The sequence below is a fragment of the Parasteatoda tepidariorum genome, chromosome 9 (assembly GCF_043381705.1).
Source record: "Parasteatoda tepidariorum isolate YZ-2023 chromosome 9, CAS_Ptep_4.0, whole genome shotgun sequence".
Lineage (NCBI taxonomy): Eukaryota > Metazoa > Arthropoda > Arachnida > Araneae > Theridiidae > Parasteatoda > Parasteatoda tepidariorum.
The window spans coordinates 67,303,427-67,326,435 of NC_092212.1; the positions used below are offsets into that span (position 1 = coordinate 67,303,427).

At 28.9% G+C, this 23,009-nt stretch overlaps 1 protein-coding gene across 4 annotated transcripts in view; it reads right to left on the reverse strand.

Annotated features, from left to right (window-relative positions):
• LOC107437949 (Kinesin family member 3C) overlaps positions 1–23,009 on the reverse strand; it is a 54,195-nt gene that overhangs the window by 24,781 nt on the left and 6,405 nt on the right. For all 4 annotated transcript variants that reach the window (XM_043039563.2, XM_043039564.2, XM_043039566.2 and 1 more), the window contains exons 2-8: positions 13,666–13,780; positions 11,796–11,951; positions 8,815–9,100; positions 5,797–6,027; positions 3,376–3,762; positions 1,501–1,547; positions 394–543 (exon numbers count right to left, since the gene is read on the reverse strand). In XM_043039563.2, coding sequence (XP_042895497.1) covers positions 394–543; positions 1,501–1,547; positions 3,376–3,762; positions 5,797–6,027; positions 8,815–9,100; positions 11,796–11,951; positions 13,666–13,740 — 1,332 coding nt within the window. In that variant the 5' untranslated portion in view covers positions 13,741–13,780. The remainder of the gene's footprint in view (positions 1–393; positions 544–1,500; positions 1,548–3,375; positions 3,763–5,796; positions 6,028–8,814; positions 9,101–11,795; positions 11,952–13,665; positions 13,781–23,009) is intronic.

Below are 23,009 nucleotides of genomic sequence, written 5' to 3' on the forward strand. Positions count from 1 at the left end.
TGAACCCTGAACTGATCATAGCTTAGAGCCCCCTTGCTGTCAGGCAAACCGTGGGAGGCTTTACTCTCCATGTAACACAAATGCAGGTCAGTTTCATCAAAAAAGTCCACCACGAAGGCAATGCTTGATCTAGAAGTTCTCTTGTCTTCTGGATCGGGTTCAAAGTTACAAGGCTACGGAATTGAACATTAGTAGTTGTAAACCCAATATTGGGTCAGCTGTTCAACGACGGTTATAAATTATTAGAGCTTCAAAAAAGAATCCAAAAATTATTTGAAAATACCTTTTTTTTTGGGTGATTAAAAACATTTGTTTAATTAAAAGTCACTCAGAAATGCATTTCTGAGAGAGAATTTCCGACACCATTAAGAAATTTACACAAAGAAGGAATACCTCTTGGGTCACATGATTAGGTTTGTTTAATTTTGCAAGTTCTTGCTCATAGTACTCTTTCAAACGATCGACATCACTCTGCAATCTGGCATTATTTTCCTGTTCTTTTTGATACTTTGATATTAGATCTTGCATCTTCTCATCATATTCCTGAAATCGAAACAAAATTTAGATAAAGACTTACGTTATCAAAATTTAGATAAAGACTTACTTTATCAAAATTATAAAATAGTGTAAAACAAGCATAAGTTTCCCAAAAAGAAAAAAAAAACATTTAATTTATTAAAAAATTAAAAGATTGAAATTCAGTAGCTTTTGTAAATTTTGATTTTCATATGGCTCCATTTCATAACATTTTATATAATCCTGTATAATCAATATTATGTACAATGTTAATACTGTATAACTAATACAAATGTTCTATGCTTTTAATGTTAAAAAACAATTTTTAAATCTGATTAAAAATTTTGATGTTGAAGGGAAATAGTTTTAAAGTTTTCTCTATATTTTTCTTAGCATATTTTACTAGTATTTGGTGAAAGAGTATAACAGAATTTAATAAACCTTACAAAACCTTAACGCTTTTCTCATTTTGCGATTTATTCAGATGTATAACAAAGGATAAAGAGAGATAGAGAAAAGAAAAAAAAAATCATGGAAAATAAAAACATATATCAATATTCACAAAATAATTGCAAATAATTTAAGGTGTGAAATGATAGGGGAAAATTTTTGATTAATAAATAAGTAAAAAAGCAATCCGGTTAAATATAACTACAAATGAAAATAAAAGGAATTAAACAAAAAATTAAAATAATACTAGTTAAACATCCAAAATTTATAAAATGAAAAATTATGCTTTTAAAAATAATTATCATAAAACACAAATTAAATAAAAATAAAGCTTCCAAAAGTAAAATATATGAAAAATTGCAATTAAATAAAATATAATAAAACAGAATCAAACCTTATTTAAAAAAATACAAATCTTTAACTTTATTTATTTCTTCTTTTTGTTAGGTAATTTATGATATAAAGCAAAATAAATATATACACTCATTAACTAATAATCAAATTCATTTTTTTTTAAACAGAGAAAAACTGTACCTTTTGCATTTTCATAACAGTTATATCATCTTCATTGTAAATGTTGTCTAAGAAAAAAAGTTGCATTAAGAACTGTATAGTTTTCTAAAATTTAATTAACACAAAAAATTTTATGTAACATAAAACAGACAAATAAAAACTTATCATTATTTTGTTACAAATTTTTATTTAATCAAAAATTCTTATAAGCTTGAGAGAAAAAATACTATAAACAAACATATAAATTATTTTGAATCAAAGAAGTAATTTATATAAGAAATAAAAAAGAAATTTTTAATCATAGAAAAAAAAGAGTTTATTTTATTAAAATTTTATGTTTGTTTTATTTTAAATCATTATTTTACCCTTTTACATTTATCTTCAATAAGAATCAACAAAGTACTAAATCAAGGCAGTTACTTCAAATAAATAAAATGTACAGAAAAAAAGTAGATTTTTTAATTCATTAAATAAAACTATGTATTACGTAACAAACAAAAAAACATCCATGTGTAATTTAGAAATAAATATTCACTTATTTATTTAATTAACATTATAAAATTAAAACTTTTGATAAACCAAAATTTCAAGCATATCAAAAACTCTATTTCAATTTCAACTTATTCATGCTGCAAATTAACACTTTTAATTTTAGTTCATCATTTCAAATTATATCAAGAATTGCACAAAATAGCTAAGAGAATAATAATATGATTTCTTAATTTTTTTATCTAAATAAAAACTATATCACAAATTTATTTATAATGATTTATTAAAAAGTATTCATACGTTAACATTCTCAAAAATAATAAAATGTTAACAATAATAAAATTAAATGGTAAATTAAGACCTGCATAAGCTTATCATTTGATGAGCATTGCTTTGCTTTAGTGGTCAACATAAACAGATAGTCAAATTTAAATAGGGTTTGAGTTATTGTTTTTTACTCTCTTTACTTCTATCATGCTATTTAAATATCTTTTAGGAATGCAAGAAAAATAAATAACAAAATTATACTAAGCAAAATAAAGATGATCGTAAATGTAATTTTTTTTAACCGCCACTTTAAAATTTAATTTACCATGTACCCCATATAGCTAAAACAATTCGATTAATTACCATATTGATTTGCAATTTGTTTCAAAAATCTTTTATAAAACTGATTGGTTAAAAAAAATAAGCATGATCATGCTTATTTTATACATCGATGTGTGGCAGGTATATATTATAAATTATTTCTGAAAATATCAACAGAGAAGAACATATTTACAATTAAATACTTAGCATTATATTCACTTCAACTTTTTAAAATTTATTTTGTAACGCATATTACAAACTTATTCGTAAGGCCTTTAATAGTTTTACTCAAAAAGTGTTCAAGTTAGTTGTTTTAAAACTTTTTACCAATTCGGTGAAATTCTAATAGCATACAAACACAGAAATTTTTTTAAAGAGTCCTAAACAAATTTTACTAAGTGTAACCATAAAATATAGAGAAATTAGATGGAGAGTTAAGTTACAGAGGTTTTGCTTTTTTTAATTATACATGCATACATATTCCTCTTCACTCCAAATTGGATTTTAGGGCTTCTATCATAGCTTTCCATCTCACTCTATTTGTGGCTAGATATTTTGCTTTTGTTTTCAGTATTTAATCATAGGATAAATTCAGTTCTTTGTAATAGAGATAGATTGTCAACTTGATAGGTTTCACTGCAGATCTTTTTACTTTATAAAATGTAAATAATTCACATTTCTAATTAATAAATCAACAATACTACAAATAAATACAACAAAAATAAGAATTTTTGACAAAAGTACAAAACATAAAAATAATGACTGAACAAGTATACCAAAAATAACATCCCATAAAACCACAAATTGCTGAATACTCACTATTATTTAAATGACCGGAGTCATCCTCAGACGTTAACTGTCCATTAAGCATATCTTTCAGCCTATTAATCTCTTCTTGGTATTCTCTCAGTAGAGCATCTTTAGGATCTTCATTAACGGTAGGCTTATTCTGGATATTTTTGGCTCTGTTGGCATATCGTAACGTACTTAGCGTCTCGTCGTAGTTGTTATCCGCTGGGGAAAGGCACGCCACCATTAAAGTCTTTGTGTTACCGCCCAGAGAGTCCTGGAGAAGTCTGGTTAGTTTTGAATCTCTGTAAGGTATATGCTTTGATTTACCATCAACTAAGGCTGAGATCACATTTCCAAGCGCAGATAAGGATAGATTAATTTTTGTGGCTTCTTTCAAGCGATCACCAGTTGCACCTGCAAACAAAAGTGGATCCACTTACTACATAAATTTTTTTTGTTATTTCTAATGGCAAAGAAAAATGACAAACTTATATAAGATTAACAAAGAACAGGAATAAAAAGGAACACAATAAGAGAAAAAAGTCAATGTTCCATCAGCAGATGTCGAGCGCTCCAGTATAGCTTCCCCTCGGAGCCCCACGCAGAGCCGTGTATCCAAACCCATGGATCCTGTCCATGATTTTGTCACTTTAGGTGAACCGGGTTCGATCCCGGCAATGGCTGTTCGATACGAGTTCCACATCCGGCTTGCACCAACCACATGCTGACATGAAATATCCTCAGTAGTATCATGGGTTAGAATCCCCTTGCCATCAGGCTAACCGTGGGAGGTTCTCGTGGTCTTCCTCTCCATGCAATGCAAATGCATTAAAAAGTCCTCCACATTTCCCCCTATACTTGATCCAGGAGTTCCCTTGTCTTCTGGATTGGGTTCAAAATTACAAGGCTATGGAGTTGAACATTAATAGTCATAATCCCAAAAAAATTGGGTCAGTTGTCCACCGACAGTTATAAAAAATATTACAAAGTGGGCAATTAGGACTCGTGAAAATGCCGATTCGGTGAAGGTTGTTCACCAGGCAGTCATGGCCTACTGTAAGTCAGAATTCTGCAACAGCCTTTTCACAGGCAATTTTGAAACAAAAATATTTAAAATATATGTATTTTCATATTTTCTCAACTGAATCAGTCTTTTATTAAAAAAGAAAAACTATCTTTCCTAATATATGCTACATTTCGAATAAAATTTTAATGTTTTCAAATATTTGTTATATCTAGATATTATCATATAGCAGCAACAGATAAAAGAGACAAGTCAAGTGTTGCCAGCATAGATAGAGAAACAATAAAAAATTTTGAGTTGTGTAAAACAAATATAAAGTTTGAATAGAGGAAGTATGTGCGAAAATATAATATAACGAATAATAATATAATGAAAAGAAATAAATGAGATGGAAATTGAGGAAATTATAAAACTACAGTCAAAGCAATTTCTCAAATAATAACTTTCTTAATGTTAAAATAACTAACAAAAAGAAAGTTATTGTGAAAATAGCTAAATATTTAAAATTTGCAAAAAAAATAAAGGAATGTGGGATAAGGATAATATAATATACAATAAATGGAGCAATGGGCAAGCAATAAATGAAGTGTAATTTAAAGAAATTATAGAATTTTTATTTAATCCATTTCTGCAATCTAACCAATTTGTCTCAGTTTAAAGTAATAGTTTTAGGCAGTTAGTCAGTATAAAAAATAACATTAATAAAATTTAAGAAAATAAAATAAAGGTGAAAATAACTCACAAAAAGAAAGTAAATAAGAGACAAGGATGAGCAATAATTAAATTCAATCTGAGGAAATTATAAAATTTTAATCTAAACTACACCTGTAATCTAACCAATTTCTATCTGTCTCTCACTACGGAATAAATTAAAGATTATAATTTTTAAATAATACTTGTTCACTAATCCTTTTTAAAAGATTGAATGAATAACAAGCATAAATAACATAGAAAAATAAATAAATAAATGGCAAAAATAAGGACTTAAATGGCCTGAGTTGAAAATAACAGTTTTTGACAGTTACAAAGAAAAAAAAAATTATAATGAAATTATATAAAAGATAGTAAATGTCGAAAATAAAAAAAAACTATAGAATTTTAGTCTTTTCAGCATTCTAACATATATTTCCATCTGTCTCTTACTGAGTAAATCAAACAATATAATTTAAAACAATACATTTTACACACTTTTGTAAAAGTGTGAATGAATGGTGAATATAAATAACATAAAAAGAAGAGCAAAAAAATATAAATAAATAAATGACAAAAAATAAAGATATAAAGTCACAAGCAACAGTTTTTGACAGTTACACAAATATTTTTTTTTTAAATTAGAGAAAATAAAACAAATGTTAAAGTAACCAATTAAATTAAACAAATGTGAGACAATGACAAAACATAAATGAAGTTGAATGTAGTCTCACCAGTTTTTGCCTGTCTCTCACTGCCAGCTAAATCAACTAAATTGAGCTTTCCTTGCTTGATGTGCTCACCAGAGTTTTCTAATTCTAACATTTCAAGGTGAATAGTAAAAATGGAATGACTACGTGATGAATCTGCATTCATTAAAGTTGCACCCACAGAACGATTCTTCCAACCAGTTTCCATCACCCCTTCACATTCTTTTGTATTGTGAACAGGATGGAGAGAAAGACCTGAAACAAATAATATACATAAATATATATATATTATCTCCAATGCTAACCTGTGTTAACATTTCGTCAATTCAGGCATTTACAGGGCATATTTGTTGGCGCCACTCTTTCAGGAACACCATTTTAGATGGGCCAACGTTGCTCTCACAGTAAGGACAGATAGTACAGAGAATGAAAGAACTGAGGTACCTTTTGATAGATGAAGGTTGACATGTCTTACATACTAGTGAATTGGTATTCAATATTTATAGTGGTAGTTACACCACATTACTCCCCTTCAACGAATTCAATCACAGATAAAATTCTGGAAGGGGAGTAATGTGGTGTAACTACCACTATAAATATTGAATACCAATTCACTAGTATATAAGACATGTCAACCTTCATCTATCAAAAGGTACCGCCAGATAGAATCGAGTTAACATGTCTTATATACTAGTGAATTGTATTCAATATTTATAGTGGTAGTTACACCACATTACTCCCCTTCCAGAATTTTATCTGTGATAGAATTTGATGAACGAATACCACTAGTGGATTCATGCTGTTTTATTTATATCATTTTCGCTCATTATATATTTTTTCTTCATTTTTTTATAGCATTTTTGCTCATAAATTTTTCTTCTTCATTTTTTTATAGTATGTCACGCATATTTTTTTTAAATAGCATTTCGCTCATTTTTTCCCCTGAATTATTTGTTTTTATTAATCGGGAGACTTTATTTACTTCACCAGATTTTTTTTTCTGAGCAGTTTATATTAAGCAAATCAACTGTTTATTGTGGACCATCCATCATGTTAGCAAGTTCATTTCACGTCCGGGTCACCAATGTAAGGGATTAATCTTAGACTATGTCAACCTTCATTTATCAAAAGGTATCTCCAGATAGAATTGAGTTAACATGTCTTATATACTAGTGAATTGGTATTCAATATTTATAGTGGTAGTTACACCACAGAACATCCATGCCTTGTACTGGATTCAAAACCAGAACCTTTCTGATGCAAGATCAGTTCCCTGACCCCTTCACAGTCCGGGGGTCACAACAACAATAAATAATATTATGCACAACTAATAATATCACACAAGACTTAAAATTTTTTGTTAACAGGAGATCGCTAGCAACTCTGCTTATCAAAGTTGAAAATACTGTTACTTAGATTGTAATAAATCTTGTTAAGATGTCCTGTCCACCATGTGTTGTTATTTATTGGTTAAAATTGTTGCAACAAAAAATAGTATGCTGTTTATTTTTGATCAACAATTTTAACCAATAAATAACAACACATGATGTACAAGACATCTTAACTAGATATATTACAATCTAAATAATAGTACCTTAAAATCTGATAAGCAGTAATCTCCTGGTAACAGAGGAGAAGTTTAAGTCTTGTGAGGAATGCATCTGTTTATTTAGATTTTGTGGATAACAAACTAATTAAACTGCAAACAGTTAATTTAGCTATGTCACAAAATGTAAAAATCATGCGTTGTCAAAGATATATATATATATATATAATTAAAAGAAATTCAGAGCGTTTTTTTATTAATTTTCTACAAAATATTCAATCAATCAAAATAAATAGCTTTCGATTATTTTACTTATACATAAGTTGTTATTTAAAAAGAAAAAGACCTAAAAACCTAAAAATTTAAATTTGTAGGAAAGATAGTCAAATGTATTTAAAAAAATTTAGTTGACAAAAATAGTTACAAGGGTAATCCTTAAACATTTACTGATGGCTATCATGTGTTTGATCACAAAAAAATATGATTAAAAACTCTTGACAGAAATAAAATTCTTTATAGAACGCTAAAGAATCGTTTGGTAATAAATTTAATGAAGTCAATTTAAATTAAACAATTAATAAGAAAAAAAGTAAATTACGGTTTTAGTTTATTTTCAGTTATGTTATTGTACAAAAAAATCATGCTCGAATTTCAATAATCAGAAAAAGCTACAACAAATGTTAATAATCATTTATTGCAGTTTTTAAAACTAGAATTTTTTTTTTCTATATCCACCCGATTGACACTAATCATTTGAATATTAGTAGGGCAGATTTGTTGGCCACTCATTCAGGGGCACCATATTAGGTGGGCCAACGTTGCTCCTACAGTAAGGACAGATAGTTCAGAGAATGAAAGAACATCTATGCTTAATCCAGGATTTGAACCCATGAACTTCCTAACACAAGGTCAGCTTCCTGACCACTACACAGTTTTAAAACTAGAATATAAACATGTCAATTTGCAACCAAGTACTATGCCTTAAAAAAGGTTTAAAACAATGTACCCATTAATCATTGTAACAATAATATCCATTAATCAAGTATGTTATGAAGGCTGTTCATAATCACCTCCCTTAATATATATTTTTTAGAAGCTACGCCAGAAATGAATTTGAAAAAGTCTGCAAAGAAACTAATATTTAAGCAAGAACAAAGTAAAAAAAAGTACCACAAACTTTCGAATCAAACATAAGGAAAGTAGAATGAAAAACATTAAAGCAGTCAATTGTCAGATAAAATTAGGAAGTACTTTGATTAATCGCTTTTCAAATCTGTTTTTTTTTTGGAATAATATAATTTTAATACTTTCTGTTCCCTCTTACTCAATAGTGATTTATTAGTTTGCTTTTTTTTAAATTTCAATTTTCTTGTTTAATTGTAAATTTGCAAATGTATGTATATTTTTTTGAACAAATTTTTGGTAAGGATCCAAAAAACACATATTAAGGGCAGTCATTACAGAAAATAGTGTATATACAGATAATATATATAAACCTGACACATAGACTCCTTTGTCAGGGTGTTCTTTAAGCTCTAATTTTTTCTTAACTTCCTTTCCAAGTAAATCTCGAATTTCTTCGTTGTAAATTTCTATGTAGGAAGCATGGACTAAGAATTTAGTGTTTTCTGTGGTAGATATAGCCTCAAAAATGTGCTCAAAGGCTCGTGGTATAATTCCTCTTTGGCTGGCTGGATAGGTTATGCCTTGCATTGTAAAGGATTTCCCGCAACCAGTCTGGCCGTAAGCAAAAACTGTACCATTGTAGCCTTCAGTCACACTCTAAAAAACAACATAAACAAATTCAAATTAAGATTCACATTGAAAGGCTATTAAAATAGTGCAAATTCAGAACATATTTAACTGTAAAAAATTATAACGTTGCAAAACATTATGTTATAGAAGTGTATGAAAACACATCAGGATTAGGGAAAACATTTGTCACACATAGGGGAGAGTCGGGTAGCCCCGCCCACTTAAGGAGCATTGCTTATATTTATGTATAATATTGAGTAATAATCAATATTTTTGTATGTTTCTATTGTTTTACCATCTAATTAAATAATGCAAAAAGAATAAACCAAAAAAGAATAATTTAACTTAAAAAAATAGAAGTTTAAAAAAACATGTTTTTCAGCTCTTTTCAAAATGTGTCAGGTATCCCCGCCCAGTTACAAAAATTATGTTTTTTTTACTGTTTTTTCAGGTGTAAATGAAAGTGACCAATGGATTGACAATAGATAAACCTCATTTATCAATTTTATCATAAAATTATTTCATTTATTACAAATTTATATACTTGTAGTCAATTCTATCATTTTAAAATAATCATTTAATAACAACAATATTTGTTGCTAAAAATGCATATAACATTCAAATTTGAAGCAATAAAATAATAATCTTTGCAACCGTACATTTATCGACGAAATAAAATTGGGCGGTGATACCCGACATTCATGTGAGCGGGGCTACCCGAAATCCAATTTTTTTGTAAATTTGTAATTACTCGAACAATTTTTTACATACAAACTTCTTTCTTTGTGCAAATTAAACTTAAGACTACATACTTTAATGCTGTATGTATAGAAAAAAATTTTTTTTTAGTATTAAAATGAAGTTTAATCGAAACATTCAACCAATTTTTCGTAATTTCATGACTACTGTATTCAACATATTTTCAATACTATTGTTTACCATGTTAACAGCTGCATAAATATTTGAAACTTTGAAAATAATCTTTTTTTAATACAATAATTAATGTTCGATGGCCCATTGACTTGAAAAAATATTCTATACATATGAAATTGACTGTGGGCGGGGCGACCCGACTTTCCCCTAAGTATTGCAGAATTACGAAGAGTATAATAAGACTTAAAAACAAAAACTGTACTGTTTTAACTTCAAAAAAATTGTTAACAAAAACAAATAAATAAAAAAAATACAAAATTAAAATTGACCTCAAATGAAACTCAAAGGACTTCAAATAAAATAATTCAGAAAACTCTACTATTATGTTTAAAAAAAGGGAAGATTTATTAACTCAGAAAAAGATATCTCACAATCACTCAAAAAACTATTTACATTCCAAAGCTATCACCATGGCAACCAGAAAACTCTACTCGTTGCCATCTACTAAGTGACATATAATAAGCAAATTATTTTACAAAAAAATATGGGACGGATAAACACACAATATCTTACAAAGGTATTTATGAGGCAAAATCGAATTTACCATGAGACTCAATAAGAATGAACCAAATGTATTCTCCACCATCGTTTAAGGCCTTTTTTTTTTAATTATCTGTAAGTGGCAATTTTATGTTACAGTATTCATACATTCTAGAAGACATGATAAAATTTGATTTGATGTGCCTCTAGTATCAGCTCTATTTAATAAATTAATTTCTAACTTTTTCTGAATAATAAATGAATAAATACAATAGTATGATAAATACAGATAAAAATGAAAAACTTATTTCGATATCGCACTTTTATAAAAAATGGCCTGTGCTATTTATATTTTAAAATGAACTGTTGAGAATACTAAATAAGAAACGTTTATCCAAAAATAATATCCAGCAAAAATGATTTACAAGATGTCTTCAAGCAGAAACAATTTTGTTGTTGTTGTAAATAACAAACAGAAACATCTAAAAAGAAGATTTTTTCTTTAATTTTGTAGAAAAATAGTGTAGAAACAATTCCTAAGCAAAAATAAAAAGTTTTTTGATAATGTGAGCATCTACAGTGTCAAGACACTGAAGAAGGCTATAAAAAAAAATTTGTTTTGTATTTCTGCAGTGATGATGAAATTAGCTCATAGTATTTAATTATAAAATTCGAACAGTATATGAATATGTTATGTTGAATAATGTTACATAAAAACGTATTGTCTCATCTGAGAAAAGCACTTAAATGTTAAAAAGTTATTGTTAAATGTTTGAGATTTCAATCGATTACTGATTAATCATCATTCATCATCAATAAATTCATTTGATTTTTAAGTGCATTTAGCACTACACACATTATTGACTGTTGCAACAGGCAAAGCAACATTTGTTAGTGAAATTTTTTCAAATACTAGAATTACAATCATAGTAATGGCATAGAAAATATGCTCATTAATATTTATTATTTTTTGTGAATAAATTAAATGTAAACAGAAAACAATTCTTAGCCCTTAGCGCAGTATCGATTTACTTAATAAATTTCAACAAAAAAATAAAATTTAAAAACTTAGTTAAGGTTTTAATTGTCTTCAGTAAAGTTACAAACTATTTTAAGATAAAGCTTACTCAATTGCTCTAATCTGTCGTCACATGGAAAGAAAGTTACTAAATAAGTATTGAAAGCCAGGAAATATTATAAATATGGATGATATGAGAAAAACAAGAATTAAAAATTGTAAAAAGGACAGTATAGTGAAATAAAGAAAAATAATTAAATAAAATAATTCTGCCATTCTAAAGATACGTACTTCTACGATTGGGTAAACAATTTCATTATAAATTTGTTCTGTAGTAGAATCTATGAAATAAGCACCATCAAAGGTAAAATTTTTTGGTGGGGCTGAGCTATCAGCCGGGTTTACAATAGAGCACAGACCACACGAAGAGTCCATGTTGATTATCACCTATAAATTTTCAAGAAAATATACACATTAATATTAAGAATCAAAATTTATTTAATATTCGAGGATTGTAAAACAATAATTAAAAATATTAACATAAGAATTGAAGAACTTGCAAGAATTTTCTTTTACATCAGAAATTGTTTCCTATTTTTAATATTTTCCTGCTTAAAAAAAAAAAAAAAAAAAAAAAAAAAAAAAAAAAAAAAAAAAAAAAAAAAAAAAAAAAAAAAAAANAAAAAACAAAAAAAAAAAGAAAGAAAGGAAAAAAAACGAATATAAAATAAAATGAAGGAATTGGTGTTATATAGAGTTGATTGCACAATTTCTGCAGTGAAAAAAAACAGTAAAAATAGTTAAAACAAAAACAAATTTAAAGATTGAACTCTTTTTGCAGCATATTTTTCAATTAGTTTCATGAAATTTAGAAGCGAATCATGAACTAAGATTTAAAATAAATTAATTAAATTTAATGAAAAATTGCTTTTAAACTAGAAATATTTTTTCCTTAAATTAATGAAATTTTTACCTTTATTACTTTAAATTGTAACAAAGCTTACAAAAATTTACAAATCAATTTGAAGTGCTTTAAAGAAGCGTTTAAAGCTCTTTGAAGAAACGCAATTTAACATAATTGATTAATACTGCAAGTAATTCAAGTTTTAAAAAAATCTCAAAGAATCAATCTCAAAAAAATCTTTTGCTAACACTTTGTAGTGGTTCAAAATAAAAATCAGGACATTTCATAAAAAAAAAATCAGGATTTTTTTTTTGGTACAGTCCATGCATATAGACTATGTTTAACTATGTTAGATTGTTTTTAAGAAGGGGAAACAAAGAGCTAAAAAAATAATAAAATCCAATTTGCTTTAAAAATTTCGTTTTGTGCAGCATTTTTTTTTTTTTTTTTTTGCATTCAAAATAAAATGTTAAAAAGAAGGCAAACATTTAATATTTTCAAATAAAAAATTATTTAGATAGGAACAAGATCAGAAAATGATTTTAATAAGAGGATTTCGCGCATGCGTCGAATGGTGAGAAACCTCGGAACCCTAATTTTTTTGATTTGAGAAGCAGATTTCTCAAAATAAAAATAGATTTCAAGAAGTGTAAAAGAAAACTTATAATTATAGTTACTTTCATGCAACAATAAATTATCTCATCCCTAAATAGTATGTAATCTACACACAGAAGAATAAATGTATACAGAAGAATAAATGTAAACAAAATTGGCAACGTAATCTGGAAACAAAGATTATTAAAATAAATAAACTAAGAAATTAAACTCATATTTTAAATAAATGGGCATTTAAAATTAATTTCGATAGATTTTAGAAATGAAATGTATAAAAAAAAAATGCTTTCACCGCGATTTGATAGGAAAAAAAATTACCACTTAAAATTGTCAAATAAGTTTATCTTTTACATCATTTCCAAATTAGTAATCGGGCACAAGAAAAAAATTTCGACTGCAAAAATGCTGAGTTTCTTTTTCATAAGATGATCAAATAACTGAAAAACGATTATAAGTGTGAGAAAAAAAAATCAAAATTATATCATGACAAAATGCTGAAAATCGGGACAAATAAGGACAGAATATTTTATATCAGCACAACGATGAACACCATAAAAGAAAATTATTACATGCAATTTCAACTAAAATAACTTTACTTCTATAGAAAAAAAACAAAAAAAAACATGATTAAAGATGACTCACCTTGCATCCTAAATCTCTTTCCCTCTGATTGATAGGTCGACATCTTACTATTACCTTTACGGTTTCTGATGCCATGGAAGTACACAAATCTATCCAATTTCAAAGTTTTAGTCACCTGCAAAAGCAATTTTAATTAAACCTTAAATATCAAAAGGACGAGAGAGAAAACCTTTCAAATCCAAATTCTGTTTCATTTTCATATGCATTTTAAAATTGAAAGTTAAGAGAAATCTGAGCTGATAAAATGCTAGAGTTTCAAATGCAGACAAAAAAGAGAGTTTCTTTTCTTTCTTTTTTTAATATCAAACTGCAAACAAATTATTGCAAGATAGCTTTTCCACACCATAATCCTAAGTAATTCAGCCATAATTTGTTTGCATTTAGACATTTTGAAAACATTTTTCAACATTTGAAACTTCATGATTTACTCTATCATTACCTGAACTTACTTTTCTTTAAACTTTAAATTACTTTGTGTAAGAGAAAAATAATTTGCCATGAAGGGTTTCACCCTTTAAGTCTTGAATATTAATGACATGATAATTGAGGCAGCCTAGTGAGGCGAGCGACAACTAAGAGAGATGGGCTTGTATCAGTGAATCTCATATGTTGTAATCTACCTAATTACTTTATATGGAACTTGCTATTGTTAATTTCAGGATATGAACTATCAACATAGCTGCCAACATGGATAGGAAAAAATCCAGTAGATTTTACAAAATAAAATAAACTTCATGATAATTATCGCATAATGTACAAAATATTTTACACATAGGGATTTTTAGAATTATCAAAATAGGAAAATTGCAATATTATACAGTTATGATTAACATTAAAAATGAACTTCAAATGTTATGCATTATGTTTACTCATAATTTTGAATAGTAATTGGCATTTAATTTATCAAATATAGTTAAAAGATTTTTTTAATTAATTTAAAAAGGGAATTCTGAATAAAAAATAAACTGAAAATTTTAGAACGAAAAAAGTTTTAAACTGATTTCTGTAAATGAGACTAGCTTTATTATGTATTAGTAATACTTATTTAAATATTCAATCAAGATATAATCTGAGCAAAAACTTTATTTCAATAGGGATTTTTTTCAGAAAACTTAACTCAATTTTAGAGAATTTTCTAAAATGTACAAAAACCAGGAGAATATTTATTAAACTAGTAGAACAGGAGAAACTGGCAACTTCCAGTAGTCTACTGAATGGAAAAATCCAGTAGAGTTAGCAGCTATGTAACAAGGCAAACATTGAGCCAGGATGCTATGGGGTATAGAGTGATTTCTACTTAATAAGATAACATTCATAGTCTGATTGCATACTGCTTCCAGCTTGTACGTATTGCAGTACTGGTATAACATATCCTTGCAAGTGGAACCATAGGTTAGAATCCCCTTCCCGTTAGCTTAATTATGGTAAGTTTTGGTAGATTTCCTCTTCATATAACGCAAGTAAGGGCAAGTTTCACGCACATTTTACACTAAAAATAGTTAGTTTCAAAACTTTGTTTAGGAGTTCTTTTGCCTTTTGGGCTGTGTTCAAAACTACAAGGCTATAAAGTTGAATAATAGTAGCCGCAAATAAAATTCGTGTCAGGTTTCAAGATGATTATAAAATGAAATAAAATTAAGCAACTTCTAGATAACAGTACTAATGTGAAAAACATAGTTTCTGATCAGTTAACAGTTATCACATCTGTCTGGATATAAAACAGAAGAAAGGGAGGTGATTATATAGGAGGGACTCCACAGGACCAAGGAATAATTAAAAACAACACGTCAACTCTACAAATTATAAAAATATAAATTTCTTTAATGCAGTATGAACAGTAATTTTTAATTTATTTTGCAAATTTCCTGTGCACAATGGAGGATTAAGTTGTTAAATCAAACTTTTACAATTTGTATGTTGCAAATTTATAATTTCTACTTTTTACTTTTTCTCAATTACCATACAAATGAGCACCTCATAATTTTTAATCATCGATTTCAGAGGAAAATAGCGCATGTCAACATACCGACATTGTTCTGCCATTAAAAAGTAATCAAAAATGGTGGATTAAAATATCGGTTGATGACTGTAAATTTATGCCATTATACATTCAAAAAAATAAAATTTTTTTAAATTTATTTTTAAATTATAAAAAGTCTTGGCTTAATGTTTCTTTGCACATTTAAAAAAAATTGTTAGTTATTAAACAAAAATAGAACACTTCGCTTGGAAACCTGAAACCAGAACAAATAAATAACTATCAGGGGTCTGTCCAGACATTTTGTAAAAGGTCCGTTTTTCGTGAAATTGTGAAAAAATTACTCACATTCTTTCAACCNGAATTTATTAAACCAAGAATCACAGTTGATAAACTACCACTTTAAATTATATATTTGCTGTCCAGAGCAATTTGGCATCTCTGAAAATGGCGTATGTCAACATTTCGGCATTATTTTTCTGCCATTTAAAAGTTATCAAACAGGGCATAAATATATATGACTATAAATTTATGCCATTATGAATTCACAAAAATATACATTTTTCTTTTATTTCAAATTATAAAAAGTTTTGTTTAATGTTTCTTTGCACAAAAAAAAAAAATGTTAGTTATTAAACAAAAATAGAACACTTAAACGCTTGAAATTAGAACAATTAAATAACCATACTGACAAAAATCAAGTATTGACATATCTTGATGATTTCATTAAAATATGGTCTTGGTTACTTTTAACAAATAGTTACAAACAACTGAATGCTTAACTACAGAAAAAGAATTTTTTGTAGTTAACCGAATTTGAAAAGCGAGCCAAGAAAAAACACTCTGGATAACTTAATACCAATCTTAAGGGTATTAGTGTAGTGAAAATCCGGTCAAAGAGTTGACCTCAAATATACTAATTAGTTGGTCAAAATTAGACACAAAACGCTCTTTCTCTGGGATCTTTTTTTCGATTGATTTAAATTTTTGATCGTCAATTTAAGAGGAGGTGCACTCTAGAAAATATGGTATGTAGTAGCTGTCGTCGGTCATTAATGCAGAGATGGTGAAATTGTTCTTGTCTTCCAGTGGCGCCATCTATGGATAAGAATTCGACTTCTGCTTCACCCAAACGTCCCACCCGCTTATCGTTTGGACCCATTCATTCACCCACAGATCTTAATTTTGACCAGAACCATAGAATAATCAATCTCCAATCAGTATCCCTAGAGGTATCGATTTGTTATGGAAACATGGAGGACTTCGTGACCCGACAGAAATAACGTGCACCAGAAATCATTTACCGCACGGGGAGTCTTCGGCTGGCTGGATTCGAACTATCGTTCTCTTGACCGCGAGTCCAGACCCCTGCCAGCCAGGCTATTGCGGCTCAAAGTATAGTTTCAATAGTTGAAATAATAAAGCGGACCAAAATTTGAACCTCTAAATTTTAAATTCACTTTCTGCGTATTCCCCATACATCGGAAACTTTTTTTTTATCGAATCAAATAATTTTTGCGCATGGTTACAAAATTTCTTTATCTAAAGATAAATCCCTGTAAAATAATATTAATAATTATTATTATCATCTATATTTTATTAAAAAAAATATTTTATTGATTTAATACTTTATTTAAATAATATTTTATTTAAGTAATAATGTATTTAACAATTATATTTTATTTAACAAAAGTCAACAACATTCGAATTGCAATCCATTCGACCACTATTAAATAAAACAAAACAAAACAAAACAAAACTAAAAGATTCTTAAATTTTGATGGTAAAAAATCAAATCAGTCGAGAAAAAAAAAAAGGAATGTTTATTTTAGAGAAAGTACGTTTCTTTGCCTGTCTTCATAATTTAATTAGTTACTAATAATTAATTAGCATATTTCAGGTTAAGACTTTAAACCTTAAAAATTGTTTGTGAAAATCTGATCATTGGAACAAAAGTAATCTAAAAGTAATTAAGTAGTTCTTTTTTTGCTTACAGTATATAGCAAAACCAGATATGCACGTTCGTTTAAGCGTAGCTAAAGCAACAAAATTTTTCACAATATTCAAGGCTCTTTTTTTTTCATTATCTATATGCATATTTATCTTATGTAACACCTTAAACTCGGGTATTTCTCTACTACTGCCAAAACTTTATTATTCATTTTGTTAAGTTATTTTAAATAATGATTTCGGTAGTGTTAAAATAATAGTTATACGCTTGATTCATTTGTTAATTTGTTTTAATAATTTAAGTAGTGTTGAAATGTTTAGTTATTTGTTAAGTATCTATTAAGAATAATTTTGTATTTTTCTTTTTATAGAAATTAAGTTAAAGATAAAAGTTACGAAATTAGCAATTAATTATATTTATTTTCGATCCTAGAAAGGATTGCGGTAGACCGCGGTAAATGGAGGTAGAAATTTTGGAACGAGAACGGTGTGCCATACTGCCATGTCAATTATTCACAACGGAGCATGTTCCTTTCGAGCAATAGCATATATGACGTAATGGCAGTCATATATGCCACAGAGACGTAATGGCAGAGGGGATAGAGCGTTCGCCTCCTAATGAGGTAAGCCAGGTTCGAATCCCAGAGATGGCTGATCTACACGATTTCCGCAACCGGCTTTTGCCGACCACAGTACTGCCGCAAAATATCCTCAGTAGCAGACGGATCATGGGTAAGAACTCCCCTTGCCGTCAGGCTAACCGTGGGAGTTCTTCGTGGCTTTCCTCTCCATGCAACGCAAATGCCGTGGGAGTTCTTCGTGGCTTTCCTCTTCATATAACGCAAATGCGGGTTAATTCCATCAAAAAGTCCTCAACGAAGGTAAATTTCTCCTAATACTTCATCCATGAGTTTCCTCGTCTTATGGATTGAGTTCAAAACTACGAGGCTACGGAGTTGAACATTAGAAGTCGTAAACCCAAACAAATTGGATCGGCTGCTCGACGACGGTTATAAAATAAAATATATTATACAATACTCAAGTTATGGCTCGAGAGGTGCGTGAGGAAGTAGTACAGCATTAGGATGAATTTTCGATTTTATCTCAAGACAGAAATGGAAATAATTTTATTACTTTTGTCGCCTACTATGCTGAAATGACCCGAATTTATATTTGCGGTAATTTGCGTGCTTTAATGGCGGCCGGTCAGATTTTAAGCTATCACTAAAATTCAATGCATAGAGAACATAGACAAAATCGCGGACATTCCTTGAAAATAGTTAAAATCGAAATCAAAGTACTTCCGAGCGGGCAACAGCTAGACAGGGAAAAAATTTCGTTCACATAGTGATTAAAATTAAGTACTTAGAATTGGAAGAGATGTTGAAGAAATAAAATATTTAATTACAGTTGCGCTGTGCATTTGGCTTGGTTACCATCAAAGCTTATATGTCGTACATGATAATTTTGAAAGGTGATTAAGGAGGTCTCCAAAGAACACTAGTTTCAAAACATGTTTTGATTTTTTTTTTTTAAACAGGGTACGTAGCCAAATTATTCAACAAAAACTAAGCACCTTTTAAGCACTCAAAAAATATTTTTAAGCACTTTAAAAAATATCATAATTAGGCAGAGTTGGAAAGTTTTTGACAATTTACGGTTTTGGCTTGTTTTAACCGTCATGTCAACAAAAAAAAAACAAAAAAACCTTTTGGCATAGTTTTTAACAATTGTCAAAAATCATGAGATTTTGAATCATGTAAAACACGAATGGCGTTTTCATACGCTACGGGCTGACAATACGCCGAAATAGATGGGGATTGAATTCATTGTGAAAACGTTGAAAAGAACAATGTGAATTGTGTCTTTTTGCATGATTCGAAGGGAAAATCAACACAGCAAAGGAAAAATCTCATTTTGAAGAAGGATAAATTGAGCACTTTTTGAAAACACGCAATGAAAAAAGCACCTTTAAGGGCTTTTAAAAATCGAAAATAAGCACCTTTAAGCACTTTTTAAAAACGCTACGCACCCTGTTAAACCCGTCCTAAGTCAAACTAAAAAACAATTAATAAAATATGCATGAAAAAAGAACATAATAAAGGTAAATGGTTTCTGCATTAAAAATAAGAAATAGTAGTAATAAACGTTTTTCTCTTGTTATAATCTCTAACGAAATGAATAAGCGTTCGAAATATTTAAGTAGATAACAGAAAGAAAGAAAAAACTTTTTCTTTTTCATTCTAAGGAAAAAACATCTTTTGATAGAAAAACATGGAGCACAAATAATAAATAAAAGAGGCACCCTGAATAACTTTTGATCGATTGATCGGATTTTCGCGTACTAAGACTTACGAAATCAAAAACAAAAACATTCTTTCTCGGAACATTAAACATATTTTTTTTTTTCGATGGATTATGATTTCTTCAAATTATAGACGGAAATTGCAACTGAATTCGTTCATTCAAAGATAATTTCAAGTAGAAAATCATTTTTACTAATTATTTATTATTTTTCATAATTTTATTTAATAATAATCGAAAATTTTTTTATTTATAACGCAAACAATTTTAACATTCCTTTAAACATGTAATAAGGGGAAAAAAATGCATGGAAAAAATAAGAAATTCAAACAAAATCGGAACAGTTCTTGTGAAATTAAATTTTAAATATAAAACTTTTTTAAAATGCAGAAACAATTCGCAGTCTGTTATAAAATTTGATCTTAAGTTACTCAGGGTGTCAATTTCTTTTCTTCTCTTTTATTTATTTTATTATTATTTTTTTTAACAACCAAACAAGTACCAATCTTCTTACTGTAAAATAATGTGCGTAAAAAATTATTTTAAACATAAAAAATTAATGGCATAAAAGTATACATCCTTTTTTAAAGGTGAAGTCAAGAACTGTTTTGATAAGAATTGTTTAGGTAACTTATTAGCTTCAAAAATAAAAAGAAATTTAGAATCAAAAATCATAATTCTATTGAGAAGAGTTTTCGCTAAAAAAATATCTATTACACGTTGTAAAAATAAACAAATAAATATTTAAAAAGAAAAACATTTCAACACAAAATAACGAAAGATTTGTTTGTAATTTTATAACTCCGAAAGATAATAAAAATTCAAATAAAGTTATTATTTTTCAAGAAATTGGCATTTTGAAAAGCGAAAGAAGAAAATGCGCAGTAGCGGAAGTTAAAAAAATCTTGCTTTATTATTAGTTTGCAAAAATACAAGTTGAATAATCTTTCTTCGCATGGGGAAAAAAAGTAAATAATCAACAAATTGATATTAATCAAAGCTACGAAATTATGTATTAAACCGAAAGGCATAGAACAACACAACTGATTGCTGCAATCAAACAATTTTTACCAGTACTTTTCTAGAGGGGGCGATATAATCCTTTTGACACAGTACCTATATTGGGTATCTGGATACCTACATTTAGTAACAATTAAAACAGCACCCCTTACCACCATTAAGTACCTAGAAGGGCAGGGAGCGCCTGGTTGGTAGGGCACTGGGCCCGTCTCCAAGACGTCGTGGATTCGATTCCCACCGGCCAAAGACAGGCCGGTAGTAAATGGTGATTGATGACTTCTTATGACGTTAAATCTGTCGAGTCACAAAGTCCTCCATTTTTCAATCACAAATCATACTTCCGGGGATACTGATGCAAGAGTTTCCTTGTCTTCTGCATTGGTTCAAAATTACAACGCTACGGAGTTGAACATTTATAGTCGTAAATCCAAAATTTGGTCAGCTGTTCAACGACGGTTACAAAATAAAATAAGTACCTACAGCCGTGATGGCTCAGGGGATAGAGCGTTCGCCTTCTTATGAGGTTATTCGGGTTCGAATCCCACGACGGCTGGTCGATACGAATTCCGCATCCGGCTTGCGCCAACCACAGTGCTGACATAAAATATCTTCAGTGGTAGACGAATCATGGGTTAGAGTCCCCTTGCGGTCAGGTTAACACCGTTTTGAAGCTTTCGTGGTTTTCCTCACCACGTAACGCAGTTGCGGGTTAGATCCCTCAAAAAGTCCTCCCCGAAGGAAAATTTCTCTCAATACTTGATCCAGCAGTTCCCTCGTCTTCAGAATTGGGTTCAAAATTACGAGACTACGGAGTGGAACATTAGTACTGGTAAACCCAAAAAATTGGGTCGTCTGTTCAAAGACGGATATAAAATAAGTACCAAAATTAAGCTCTTTTGGCATCAATAATTATACGGTGATTTTTTTTACGGCCTCCGAAACGTATAATTACCTTTTTCCGATCAATCTTAATTTGTAGTACCTTTTTAATAATTCAATTTTGATTTTAAATTTAGTTTCATAGGAATGCTTTTCAAAAGCATAACTATAAACAAAATAAACATGTGGTTTCATAAAACCTAAGCAAATAATTTGGTAACGCAGCAGTCACGTGCTATACACGTTGATTCTTGAGCTTACCTGGCTCGTGAATAAAAAATAATTAAAAATTTTAAGCAGAGTGAAAAAAAAATTTTTAAGTTAACAAACATCACGGTCATCATCCTTCAAATTTTTATTTAAAATCTTCGTTAGTGTTATCTTTGAAATATTTTTAAAAAAAATAGATTCGTCTACTGTTTAATTTATCAAAACACCTTATGTTAAACCGATGAGAAAAAATACATTTTTTAAAACGCTCCTCTCGATAGGGTTAATGCAGGGGGGGTATGTCCAGACATTTTGTAAAAGGTCCGTTTTTGTAAAATTGTGAAAAAATTGCTCGTAATTTGCGAATATGAAATAAACGTTTAGTCACATTCTTTCAACCAGGGTCAGCTTTTGTGAATTTGGGCAAATAGGGTCCGTTATTGCAAAAAAACTTTTTCAAGGAGTTTTTAAATTGTAAAGACATACAAGATTATGCTCAACTCTGTAAAATTATAGTTAAAGAAATTAAATTTTAAAAAATAAACAGCAATTGCAGCTACTAAATTAGCGATTCAACATATAAATATTTGGTATTTAGCCTATACTGCTGAACGCAGAATATTCATTTCGGACGAATAAAGGAAGAAGCTTCTGCCGAAAACAAAATTTAGTTCATTTACATCTGTCTTTCTCCTCCCCCCCTTTCTGGGAAGGGTTTATTCGATTAACAAAACAATAATGAAGATAAACAAATTTGTAAAGGGTCCGATTAAAAGATAAATTATTTTGTGAAGGGTCCGTTGTCAAGTTAAAAAATTTTGTGAAGGGTCCGTTTTTAAGTTAAAATATTTTGTGAAGGGTCCGTTTTTATGAAAAGATATTTTGTGAAGGGTCCGTTTTTATGAAAAGATATTTTGTGAAGGGTTCGTTAACGGACCCAAATTTCTTCTAAACAGACCCCTGGTTAATTGGATACCTGCAAGTGACGTAGTGTGAGTATCTG